Source organism: Ambystoma mexicanum, chromosome 11 (genome assembly GCF_040938575.1).
Source record: "Ambystoma mexicanum isolate Mex_15411 chromosome 11, UKY_AmexF1_1, whole genome shotgun sequence".
Taxonomy (NCBI): Eukaryota; Metazoa; Chordata; class Amphibia; order Caudata; family Ambystomatidae; genus Ambystoma; species Ambystoma mexicanum.
The window spans coordinates 1,394,819,361-1,394,831,890 of record NC_090934.1 but is presented as its reverse complement, the minus strand read 5'-3'; the positions used below and the strand labels follow the sequence as shown (position 1 = coordinate 1,394,831,890).

The 12,530-nt window shown below is 44.6% G+C and overlaps 1 protein-coding gene across 2 annotated transcripts in view; it reads left to right on the top strand.

Moving 5' to 3' along the window:
- The first annotated feature begins 4,103 nt into the window (after nucleotides 1-4,103).
- The window catches only part of LOC138504481 (gamma-crystallin C-like), a 99,489-nt gene continuing 91,062 nt past the window's right edge, over nucleotides 4,104-12,530 (top strand). The window contains exon 1 of one of the 2 annotated variants that reach the window (XM_069625012.1): nucleotides 4,104-4,399. In XM_069625012.1, the coding sequence (XP_069481113.1) occupies nucleotides 4,338-4,399 (62 nt within the window). In that variant the 5' untranslated portion in view covers nucleotides 4,104-4,337. The remainder of the gene's footprint in view (nucleotides 4,400-12,530) is intronic. The other variant, XM_069625013.1, reaches the window with a different exon arrangement.

The window sequence follows — 12,530 nt, the reverse complement described above, 5'->3', positions numbered from 1 at the left end:
TCACATGGTGCTGACCATATACATGCCAGCCTCTGCTTATTACCAACTACTAGGTCAGCCGTGTGGCTTTTTGCTAATTAACTATGCGGGTCTTCTGGCCCACACCAACCTCATTATGGTCTTAGTATTGCCTACTGTACCGCTTATACATTTAGTCCATTACTATGCCCCTTGGCCCAGGTCACGGACAGGTCCCAGCACCCTGTTCGTGTCTTTTTCCAATGGCCCTAGTTTCAGGGATACCATTTTGTTTGTTGTGTCGCTATCGGCACGCTTGGACATTCACCTGCGTCCACAATAGTGTCATGTGGCCGCATTCAAGAGATATTGTTTGCTCTATCTCTCTAATTGTTTTAGCAATACATTGCTTACTTTATCTCTGTGGATATAGTTTGAGCCTTACATTATCATTTGGTCCACGGTTTGCCCAGGCTTGCTAAGTCGACAAGAGCCCTCTGTCCGTATCCTGTGCCCAGTAGGTCCCCTCATCGGACTCCACTACGATGGGCATCACTAAACACAGTCTTTCTGTTTTGACAGGTAATTATTCATTTCCGTTCTAATTAGCATTCACTGGCTTTTGTCTTGTTTTCTTTTGGCCTTATTGTACCATTCCTACTTTTCAGCCCATGGACAGTCTTAGCCCCTTGCATGGCATTTTCTTCAGCATAGACACTCTGTTCATTCATCGTGCCAGTGCCTGGCTGATTGCGCGAGGTCAGTTTTGTCCATTACCTACTAGTTCACCATTACATGGGACCTTGACCTTACTGGGCACTCAGTTCTACCTACTGACTTGGCACACCTGCCTCCTTCTTCTCTGGCTCTCCTGTGGTTTTCCCAAATAGTGCTCCTGCATACTGTATGGAGTAGGCACCCTTGTGTTTGGGCAGCTATTTATACCTCCGCTTCTGGGATGTTCTCTTGACTCTACCTATTTTTCCCAGCACCTAATTAATTCCTTCTCTTTCCACTTTGTTTTTAATAGGTGGCACATGGTGGGTACATAATTAAAAATCTTTTAACTATTTAGCTTGCTTCATGAGGTGGGGCACTGCTGCATACTTATGCAGTATTGCTCTTCTCTTGCAGTCTTCTGTTCCATACCTCCTGATGAAGACTTTGTGCAATAGACATACCACATCGAAACCGGTTGGGTTTTGTCGCCAAGGGATGTGATCTACACCACATGTTCATCTCTAGATCTGCCCTTGCAATAGATTGTTTTAATAATGTTTTCCATTGTATGTTTTTCTGCTTCTATAAAACCAAAACAAAACATATTAAAATCAGCAGTTGGGATGTGAGGATTGTGCTCACTCCCCAGTATGAATTAACTTTGTCATTTTTAGCTATTGTTGTCTGGATGATTGTCACGTTGAATGCTGTATGGGTTGAATGCTGCACTACGAATGGTTTGGATGATGGACTAATTTTAGCCATGTTTTATATGTACCTCTATTGTTGTGATATGTAATAATATGTTCTTTAAAGCACTGTGTCATTAATTGATCATTTTTCAAATTCCTGTATCATGATTAAATAAAATTGATACAATTTGTAAGCAACACAGTTTTGCTCTCAGGACAATTTTTTCCGGATTTCTGTGGTACAATAATACTCTGGTCCAGAGTATAGAGTTTCCCTGCTCCTTTCTGTTTTCGTCGTCAGCAAATAAAAGGGACAGTAAACTCACTATTGACTGCTGGTGTAAGGAGCACCTTTAAGACTCCTGAAAGCAGTGGCGTTGACCCACCCACTGTCGATGAGCGATCACGAAGGAAGCTGAGAAAGCGCTTCCTGAGCTCCCTTGAACTGTCAAAGGGAAAAACAGTTTCCCTTTCACAGTTCGCACCACATCATTCAAAAAGTACAGGGGTCTTTTGTTTCCCTAGTATTGTATGGCCCTTTGGGGATGCAGAGCTTGGGTACTGCAGATCTCAATGTGCAAGGGGTTGCTCCTCCACATCCCAGCACATTCAGAGCTGTCGAGGCAGCCTCCAGCCGACACTCTGGCTTCTGGGCGCATATGAAGTAAACATGAAGCGCGTTCCACTTCCTGGTTCCTGTTCGTGTAGGCACGGGTACATGAGAACATCGGGGGACCTGGCTGAGTGGATTCTGGACCTGGGTAGCAGGTAAGAAAAATGTTGGCATGGCTTCCTCAATGAAAGAGGGTATGTGGTGTGGGTGGGCATGTGGATGAGAGAGCGAATGTACACGGGTTTGTGTGCAAATGTGTGTGCCTGGGCACATGAAAATGCACCACCCTCCAACGCATGCCTAAATCAGTGGCCATCCATGCTGGCCCACTCACCAGGACTGTGAATGCCGCTCACCATGCTGGTGAGCAGGCCTTTGATGCAGGGAATGAATCCACAGACTAGGCCCACTCACTCTGCTCACCGAGCTGGTCATCAGGCCTCTGATTTGTGGAATGAATCAAGCAGAGGCTCACTCACCAGCAGAGTGAGTAGGACTCTGATTTGGGCGAGCCCTCTTCCCCCTGCCCCCCCAAATCAGGCCTCTGATGTGGGGATGCGGGGGTAAGGGATGCATTTCTTACTGAGCATCGATGTTAAAGCAAACATAATAGAATGTTGGCATTAACATTGATGCACTGTAAAAGATGCCATGCCCGAGTCAGAAAACGTAACCGCAGTGGTTGCTGCAATGCAGTCCAGTCTAGCCACGTAACAACACTTATCATTCGTGATAAGTGTAATTGTGTGGCTAAACTGGCATTTTGATGTAGCCAGTCTATATATCTTACTGTTGCGTGCCATTTTTTACTGGGCATCAATGTTAACTCAAACTTTATATTTGCTTTAACTATCCTGCCCAGTAGAAAAAAAGACATGCCGAGTCAGAAAATGTAACCAGAATGGCTGCAGCAATGCAGTCCAGTCTAGCCACATAACAACACTTATAATTCGTGATAAGTGTAATTGCGTGGCTAAACTGGCATTTTGATGTATCCTGTCTAGGCATTTCTTACTGTGGCATGACATGTTTACTGGGAATCAATTTTAACGCAAACATCATGTTTTCTTGAAGTTTCCTGCCCAGTAAAATATGCCATGCCGGAGTCGTAAAACGTAACCAGACTGGCTGCAGCAATGCAGTCCAGTTTAGTCACATAACAACAGGTATCATGCATGATAAGTGTTATTTTGTGTCTAGACTGGCATTTTGGTGCAGCCAGTCTAGCCATTTCTTACTGTGGCATGATATTTTTTGCTAGGTATTTATGTTAAAGCAAACATGATAAGTGTTATAAATTATTACGTGTTGGACATGTTTTCCTATTGAGAATACTGGCATGTACAGGTGCAGCGAGCATTGAAATGTATGGGCATAGCCAGCATGGAAACATTTTTTATACTGAAATCTATTGTGAAAGACTTCCTGAAAATGCATTGGGAAATGTTCCCGTGCATTGTAGATGACTTCAATGTATCCATGCGTTACCCTATAAAAAACAGATTGCTAACTGTCTGACTTTTTACTCAATTTTTCACAGAAAGTGTTTCTTTTATAATGCACCGTTTAACCGATTATTCAAAAAATTGTTCTGGGGAGGAGGGACTCTCCGGATCCTCACTATGTTGGTTTGGCTTCCTCGGTACACTCTGCCACTCTCATTTATTGCAAATATTTACACCCACCACCCTGTGCCCCCAATTCAAAAATCAACAGCAACCACTACCTGAAAGTGTTATGTGCCAGAAATGGGGTGGGGGGCCCCAATTAGGGGCAGGGACGTGGCAAAGCAGCAGTTAGCGTATGCAGTCATGCCTGTCTTCTAGGCTCTAGAATTCTCTCCAACCCCTTTGCTGCCTATGTACCTAACTGCCAACCACCCACCAGCAACACCCCCCCCCCGCCCCCCCCCCCGCTAGAAAGGTTTGCTTTATTTGCTTTTAACACAGAACCCCTTAACTGTCAGTAATCTTTCGTTAACGCCCGGTGGGTTAAACTGGATGCTAGAAATGATATACACGAGAACCATGCTAGAAAAAGGGGTCTTTAACACCGCCCTCCTCGCTGCCCCCCGCCCCTATATACACGCAACTCCCTTGCAATCCTCTCGTGCGCCTGACAGATCCGACAGCTCACGGTCAATGCGTTCCTGCGTGGCTTTACAATCTGCTGAAGTGGGCGAGTGAAAGTGACAGCACTGCAGGACGCGGGCACCCGTTCTGTCCTGTCGCCTGATCCTGAGTCCAGGGCAGGTGGGAGCTTAGCATATCAATGCCGAGGGGCTCGGGGATGCACAGGGCTCGTTCGAGCACTCGCCTATTGATCCGGGACACAGTATTTAAGCAGCTGCAGAAATGCCTGGGGGCTCACAGGGAGAACCCTCCACCGAGCTATTGGAGCCGTGCTGTCTCACTGGGTATGTAGGCGCTGTCAAGATGGGTAACTATCACCAGTCACGTTCTGTGCGTACCCTCCTGTCACCCTGGGCATGTGCCATTCGGTAACACTGGATATGCGGGTGTGTGTATGTACCCAGCGGTCATCACGTGAGGTACGCATCTTCCGTCACACTGAGTTTGTCGATGCCCATGGCACTGGGTATGCCGCACTGGGGAATAATGGCTATTCGCCCGACAATGATACTAGGTATGTGCCCTCCTGACATACTGGGGAGGTGGCCAGTCTATTCAAATCGGTCCATATCTATCAACGACCCTGGGTATAGGGCTGTGCCAGTCACATTTGAAACGTATCCGAGTATGTATCCACTGGTTACACTGGGCAAGTATCTCCACGGTTACTCTGGGGACATAGCTGCAGGGCTACATTGGGTAGATAGCTCCAGGGTCACACTGGGTATGTATCAGTCAGCCATTTTGGATCTCGCTGGTCACAGTGGGTATATATCCACCAACCACACTGGAAATGCGCCTGCCAGTCACTCCTCATCGTATGTTACACTGGCTATGTATCTGCCAGGGGGTAATAATAATTAATAATTTAGTTATTATATACTGCTATGAACCCTCAGTCATCTGTGTGGTGCTCATTTATCAACCTGGAAGGATGAAAAGCTGAGTTTGGCCCTTCCGGGATTCGAACCTGATTCAGGTAGGCTCTGCACAGATGTCAAAGCGAGCACTCTACTTGCTGTGCTATCAGACTGGAGTAGGTAAGACTCCCTAAGGATATATAGCCATTGCTCACACTATTTATGTGGTCACTCACTCGTCATTATTGGCGTGCATACAATGGACACAGTTTGTCTATGTCCACTGGGATCATCCCTGCCCTCACCCTGGGCTTGATATGTCTCTACAGGTCACACTTGGTATGTCGTTTTGTCCCTTACTTACGCGTTGCGCTTGCGTTACATATTTATGTGACGCACCATTTCATCACCTTGAACCGGTTTCAGTGCCTCCTGGGATAAGATGTACCGCCCTTGACATTCGAGGTACCCCTAATGAACGTAAATATGTAATTAGAGAGTGTTTTTCGCCAGTGTCCATGTGATGCTCGGACTATTTATACAGCATTTGTTTTTACCTCTATAGGTGCCTATATTAGGGATGAGGTTGCAGTACCCCAAGACTGCCAACAGATGGCGCAGGGCTGCAAATTATAAAAGACACTGGGCCTCATTAGGACCCTGGCGGTAAGGGGTTTACGCTAGCGTTAGCTGCGCCGACCCCTTACCGCCAATTCCGAGTTCCCAGAGCGCCATGGTCATTTTTCCGCCCGCTTTTTGCGGGCGTAAAAATCCATGGCGCTATGGGACCTTGGTGTTAATTACGCCACCGTAATTTACGGTGGCGTAATTAACTCCTTCCCCACTCCCATTATACCCTATAGGGCCGAAATGGGAATGGGGAAGGGTAAATGGGTCAATGGGGACTTACCGCCCCGCCGACCTCGGAATGGGGCGGTAAGTCCACCATCCGCCATGGCGTAAACGGACTTTACGCCATGGCGGAAAAGTCCGTCGATGGCGGAAAAAATCCGCCAGGGTCGTAATGAGGCCCACTGGCCTCATCACGACCCAGGCGGTAAGTTACCGCCTGGGCCGTGACTTTACCACCATGGCGTAAACTTCGTTTACGCCATGGTGGTTGGCGGACTTACCGCCCCATTCCGACCTTGGCGGGGCGGTAAGTCCCCAATCCCCATTTACCCTTCCCCATTCCCATTTTTGCCCCATAGGGCATAATGGGAGTGGGGAAGGCGTTAATTACGCCACCGTAAATTACGGTGGCGTAATTAACTCCATGGTCCCTTAGCGCCATGGATTTTAACACCTGCTAAAAGCAGGTGTTAAAAGCGCCATGGCGCTAAGGGACCTCGTAATTGGCGGTAAGGGGTCGGCGCAGCTAACGCTGGCGTTAACCCCTTACCGCCAGGGTCGTAATGAGGCCCACTGTGGCCCTGACACTTGAGCTCTACGATGTTGACCCCTCTAGGAAGGATCAGACATGGAAAGGGGGTTGGGGGTTTTCTAAGGACGGATGAAACAATATTTGTGGGTGAGGTCTGAGGTGTCTGGCAAAGCCTAAGAATCGCAAATGTTTACGGGACTTTTGTAAATGGGTGGCCTATGTTGCTAAAGGAGTGGACTAACAGACAACGCCGAATTTGTGGACGTGACATGAAAGGAAGTAAAATCTCTTTTAAAGGGTGTGTTGATTATAACATGATTACCCTCATTCAAAAAAATCGGTGAAAAGAATTCAAATATAAAAATTGCTCTATGCAGAAGTTCCCAAAGTCTCAGTTCTTTTTAATGAAATCCATGATTTGTATGTATTCAATAATTGTATTAAATGATTCCAATGGCCAGACGTATGTCCATATTATATTTTCTCTTCAGAGTCTTAACAAAATAAATTACCTGACTGCAAATGTAGTAAATGCAAATGTAGTAATTGAGTTGTAACGTGAATGGAAGGTGCAAAAGCCATGAGTAAGGCTTTAACGCCTTTCATTCACATCACGCCACATTTTCAATCATTTGTATGGCAGAGAGGAGGGGCGAAAAACAACTTGCATTTCCGCCACCTTCCTTGCTTCCTCTCTGCCATATAAATGCTGCATGCATTTTCATTCCGGTGCAAATGTTGAAAATCCCTATGGGGTCCGCCAGCTTTATGCATAAAGCCGGTGCACCCCATAGGGATCCACTATACATGCTTGCAGCGTGTACAATTACAATTAAACGCTGCCTGACATGCTCGCATGTTGGACATTGTTTATTTGTAATTGTGAACACTGCTTACCATTCATGCATGGTAAGTTCACAATTAAAACAAACCCTGCCAGACACGTGAGCATGTTGGGCAGCGTTTATTTGTAATGGTACACGCTGCCTGCCATGTCAACATGGCAGGCAGCATGACCTGGGGATCCCTATGGGATTGTTTAATTGCAATTGTACACACTGCCTGCCATGGGAGCATGGCAAGCAGCATTTACTCACTTTGCATGGCAGAGTGCAAATGTGTAGGGTGAAAGGTGCCGTACACATGTATACAGTGTATGCCGCTTTTGCCCTGAGCAAATGGTCAGAATTGGGCAGTGTGGAAGCTGCCTAATTGTATTTCAACCCATAACTGCTACCGCCAACAAATTACACTTTTGAACACCAAGTGCTCCGGGGTGATACTGACATTTACTGAGTAAGAGCAGTATTGCACTCACAATCTTTTCATTGACGTTTAGTGCTATAAAATTGGGTCCGGAAAATCAAGGCAGGATGTTGACAGGAGCTTGTCCATGAGCTATTATTGGCCCTTTCCGTGGCTTTGTCCTAATTAGCTCCCACCCACTTAAACCCGTGATCAGCCTGCCAGTTCTCCTTTTAGTCTGCCCACTGATATACCTCACCATCACCCATCTGGTACACCTGTCCCTTGCTCCCCTATTGGAGCTGCCCTGTGACAGGCCCGGTGCCCTTTTCATCTGATCTGGGATACATGCCCCCTTTGCCCCCTTTGCCCCCTCTCCATGTAATCTTATGACAGGCCCTTTAATGTCCTGCCTCTCCATGCTGCCCAGTGATGGCCCCGTGGGATATTCTGTTACAGATTCTGCCCCCTGTCCACTCTGTTGGTCGCCATGTGATGGGCCCAGCCTCTTTGAGGTACACATCCTGATGTGCCCGGCTCCCAGCTAACCCAATTTGTTATACATGTTATGTTATGTTACTTGATGTTTATATGAAGCCTTACTTGCATTGGTATGGCTTCAAAAAGCTGTGCGGCGAATGGCCATTCAGCAGATCCTAGTATGAACAGGCATGAAATAAAAAGAGCATTGCAGGCGAATAGGCTGATCATTTCAAGCCACTGTTCCATTATTAGCATAGAGTAAATTACCATAGCCCTAGTATGAATTCTGTTCAGGTGCGGCATGGATTGCTATGTCAGTGACTATGTGACAGTTGAGCCAAATTTCTTTTCGTAGGGTTTGGCCATGTTCTATGGGGTACATTGCTAATGGTGGAACCAGAGCCAGTGTAAATCTCTCTATCAACCCTAAAGGCAACTGTCCACAATTGAGGGCTCTGCTTTACTTTACATGCAGAGCGTGTACACAATGAATAACATGCAATCACATGCACACTACATGCACATTTGTCAGATCTGTCAAGATTCTTTCACTTGTCTACTTTTCAAGCCGTATTTCAGAATAACAAGACCTGCCTGAGCCGAGTCTGTGGCTCAGTGGACTAATGCATCGACTACAGGGGCCTGTGCTTGACCTCATGGTCACAGGTTCGAATCCCAGCAGGTCCACTCAGCCCTTCTTCCTGCCAGGTCAATAAAATGAGCTCCATTAAGGTGCTTTACAAATACGCCTGTTATGTTATCTATGACGTTCAAAGGCCAGATGACTTGCGTTAGCCATATATGGTTAGAGTAGTATATGAATTATGGAGCTTTTATAATGGGCTGAATCACCACATAGTGGTCTCAAAGCACCTCTCATTGTCCAAGCTTTAGGGAGTATTGTGTCCCCGCCCTGAGATCACTCTGCTGGAGGAAACTGAAAATAATGGAAGGAAGATGGGATAGGAAGAGTAAGGAGTAAAAGGACAATTTCAATGTGTGAACATGTGAATGGAAAGGATGTCAATAATGACATGTGGATATGTTACATGGATGTCTGAGGTGCTTGAGAGTAAAGGCATGATTGACCAGGACACAACATGTATAGACTGTGCATGTGAAAGGTCTAGAGAAATAGGCTGCCAAGGACACAGTAGTCCAAACTATATGTGTTGCTTACCTATAAAAGCTTTGGAGAAATGGTAAAACAGGATTCAGAGGAGGAAGAGGATTCCAGGAATTAACACCACTTTGTAATACGTATTCAGAATGCTTGATGAATCTTTACGATTCAATATTTTACTTTTATTTTTATTTTGATGTCACATATTTAGCTTTTTAAAGTTATATTGTTGTTGGTTTAATGTTATGCTTGTTTTATCTTTTATTGTTCACTTTTCTTTTCTATCTCTTTTGATTTTCGGATTGTGTCTCTTCCTGATACATTTAAACCATTAGTTTTATTACTTGTTTTAAACAAATAGTTCTGCTTTTCTTTTTTCCCTCCTTTTTTCTTTTCTCTATTTTTCTTTTTCTCCTTTTTCTTTTAAAAGTTTACGATTGAACTATTATTTTTTTCATATGTGAGCTACCATTCTACCATATGTGATTTATGTCATTCTTAAATAATTTATTGAAAAGTTGTTTTGTATAACTGTAACAATAATAATACAAAAAACATATTCAGAATCACTGGGTATGCACCAAGAAAACAGTGCAGTCCTTTGTGAGCATTAATGAAAATGACCAGGTTTTCAGTTTTATGAATGAGATTAAGGGTTATTCTGGCACAATTTGCCTCTGAATACCTAATATGCCAAAATAAAACAAATCTAAGCCTCGTGTATTATCAGACAAGTACTAAGTACACAAAATTACCACCCTATAATAAATAACAGAATATATCATCTTAAATGTCTATTGCAATAGAACACCATATTAAGCAGGCCCATATCGCCCCTGGAAACACGCACTAAAAAAAAAAGAGGATCCTAATCGGATCCATTTCTTTTCTTCCCTTTCCCTATAGGAGACTTATCAGCAACCTCCTTCCTCCCAGCTATTGCTTAAGAAAAATTCGCAGCCTTTGTGCATACACATTTTGATGCAAACATAAGCAATGTAGCTGCCGCAGACTTAAAGTCCCATGCTTCAGACCAAAATCCCCTCTGCTAAAGAAATTCTCATATGCAAAACAATGCAATAAAACCAAGTTTGGTATGGTGCTTCATAGTAGGGGCTTTCTTGCTTCTAAGCACTGTGAAAGTGAATATTCAATGTACAACTCTGAGGAAAAGTTACCAGTTGCAGTGGGAGCTGTACAATGGGCAAAGTTTAGTGATTGTTGGAAAGAATGTATAGTTTTCATTGTTTTGACCAGAAGAAAATGTAATCAAAAGAAGAGCAGAGAGCTTCCCTTGTTAGCAGGCAGAACTTTCATGAAAGGCACTACTAGTGTGGTAGTGATACTACATTAAGTAATTTGTGGGTGTGCAATGGCCTTGAAGGGTGTTCAAGAATTTGAAGGAGTTGCAGACTTTACCAACTAAATAATCAAATTGGATTCCCTTTTTGCTGACAGCTGTAGATGGTCTGGTAAAGCCGAGACCGCTGACATAGGGGTCAGAGTCAGGAATCGGCTGTGTAGAGAATGAGTGATGGGGACACAAAATGAGAATTTGATGAAAGGATTTCTCCCACCCGGAGCCATACCAGATTGGCCTCCGGTGGAAAAGAGAGAACAAGTATTGCCCCTGTTTGTAGTAAATTGGTAAATAATACACTGGAATGTAATATGAGAGAATTCAATTAGAGATAAGGTTGTAAAATAGTGCATGGCAGGCTTTATATGTAACAGGTGGCATCTAACATTACGAACAACACCCAAGGAGGGCGGCTGTTGATTATAAGACCCGTATGCAGGGTCTGTCTGGCAATTGTCTCCAAGCAATACCCAAACGAAAAGGGCGCATACACTTTTCAGAAAGTAAACATTAGTACTAATTATCAGAGTATAATGTTTGGATGGGGGTGTTCAAAAGTTAGCTAGAATCTAGGTTACACCATGGTATTGTTGGAAGCTCTAGCTCATCAATTGTTTTCTAAACTGAAGGAGACTTTAAGAAGTCCAGATTGCCACTCTGGGGAAGTTCCACAGGACCAGACCATAACCAGAGAAGCACTGTTTCTGAGTTTTCTCCTTGTGAGCTAGTCTAGTTTCCAGTCTGTTAATGGTCTTATTGCGATATCATCTTGCGCTGCCCAATGATTTTAGTTTGGCTGTCAGATGGGCCGGCATACCGGTGGTGGTTGACTTGTATGTGAGTAGAACAAAATTGAGTAAGGACATAAGAGTCTTACTGCTGAAAACAAGATGAACCAACTCCTAAATAAAAACCACCTGTGAGTAGTGGTATTAAACCAATATCAATAGTTGTGACAGATATTTGACGGAACAGTTTTGTGGACTGCAATAGGGTTTTAATTAGATTGCAGCGGGTGTTTTCAATACACATAATCTGGGACAAAAGATACAATAGCCAGTGTACATTTGCAAGGTTAAGTAACCAGGTTGTAGGGTACAAATGCTGAATATTTGTAGTATCAATCTATTGCTTCCATGTCCACTAAGGTATCCTTGGGAGGGAGACCAGCAGACTTAGTGATGTGATAGAACATTTAGCGGCGGACAATTAGTCAGAACAATGTAGGGTTGAACAACAACTACACACAAAATACAGAAAGTCAACACGACAGTGTTTCGGCCAGGAGGTGAGCTAAGTGAGCTCTTATGGAATGGCCTTCATCAGAACAAGATGATTCCAAGGGTGGAGGTATCTTTTGAGGTCTGTTGGAGTAAACAGACAGGATTGTTTTAGGAGTGAGACAAAAAGGTAATATCTAACAGTAAGAAAGTGACATGAGTCACAGGAGGAAAGAGCCGGTCCTTACTGGTTCTTGGGAGCGCAGTGGCTCGAATGGAGGCAGTGTCAAAGTACACTGTGAGGAAATCGAGGTCCTAGGTGTGCCCGTTCCTGTGGAGAATAGGAAGGACAGGCGGCATGAATTTTGTCAGTATCTGCTGTTTCATTTAGAAAGCAGTTGGCAAGGTGGGGACTTATCTATAGGTGATCTGAGGCTGGATGTTGCGTCAGGTCGGCGTTCGGTAACGCGATGTCAGTCCACCAAGGTGGAAGACTATGGATAAAATGTACACGAGGTTCAGTCAAACTGTGTGCCAGGGTCTCGTGAATGTCTAGGTGCCCGCGTTGCACAGTGCAGTGAAACAGGCATGATAAGAGTTGGTGTGGTCTGGTCTGTGTTAGTTGCATGCTTGTCATTTTAGAGAATTCAAATATTGAACGTCAGCAAGTGCAACTAAAAAAATGCTGGTCGGTGCCATGATTAATAGGGTTGTTGCGGGCTAATGTTGCAGACTGGTGC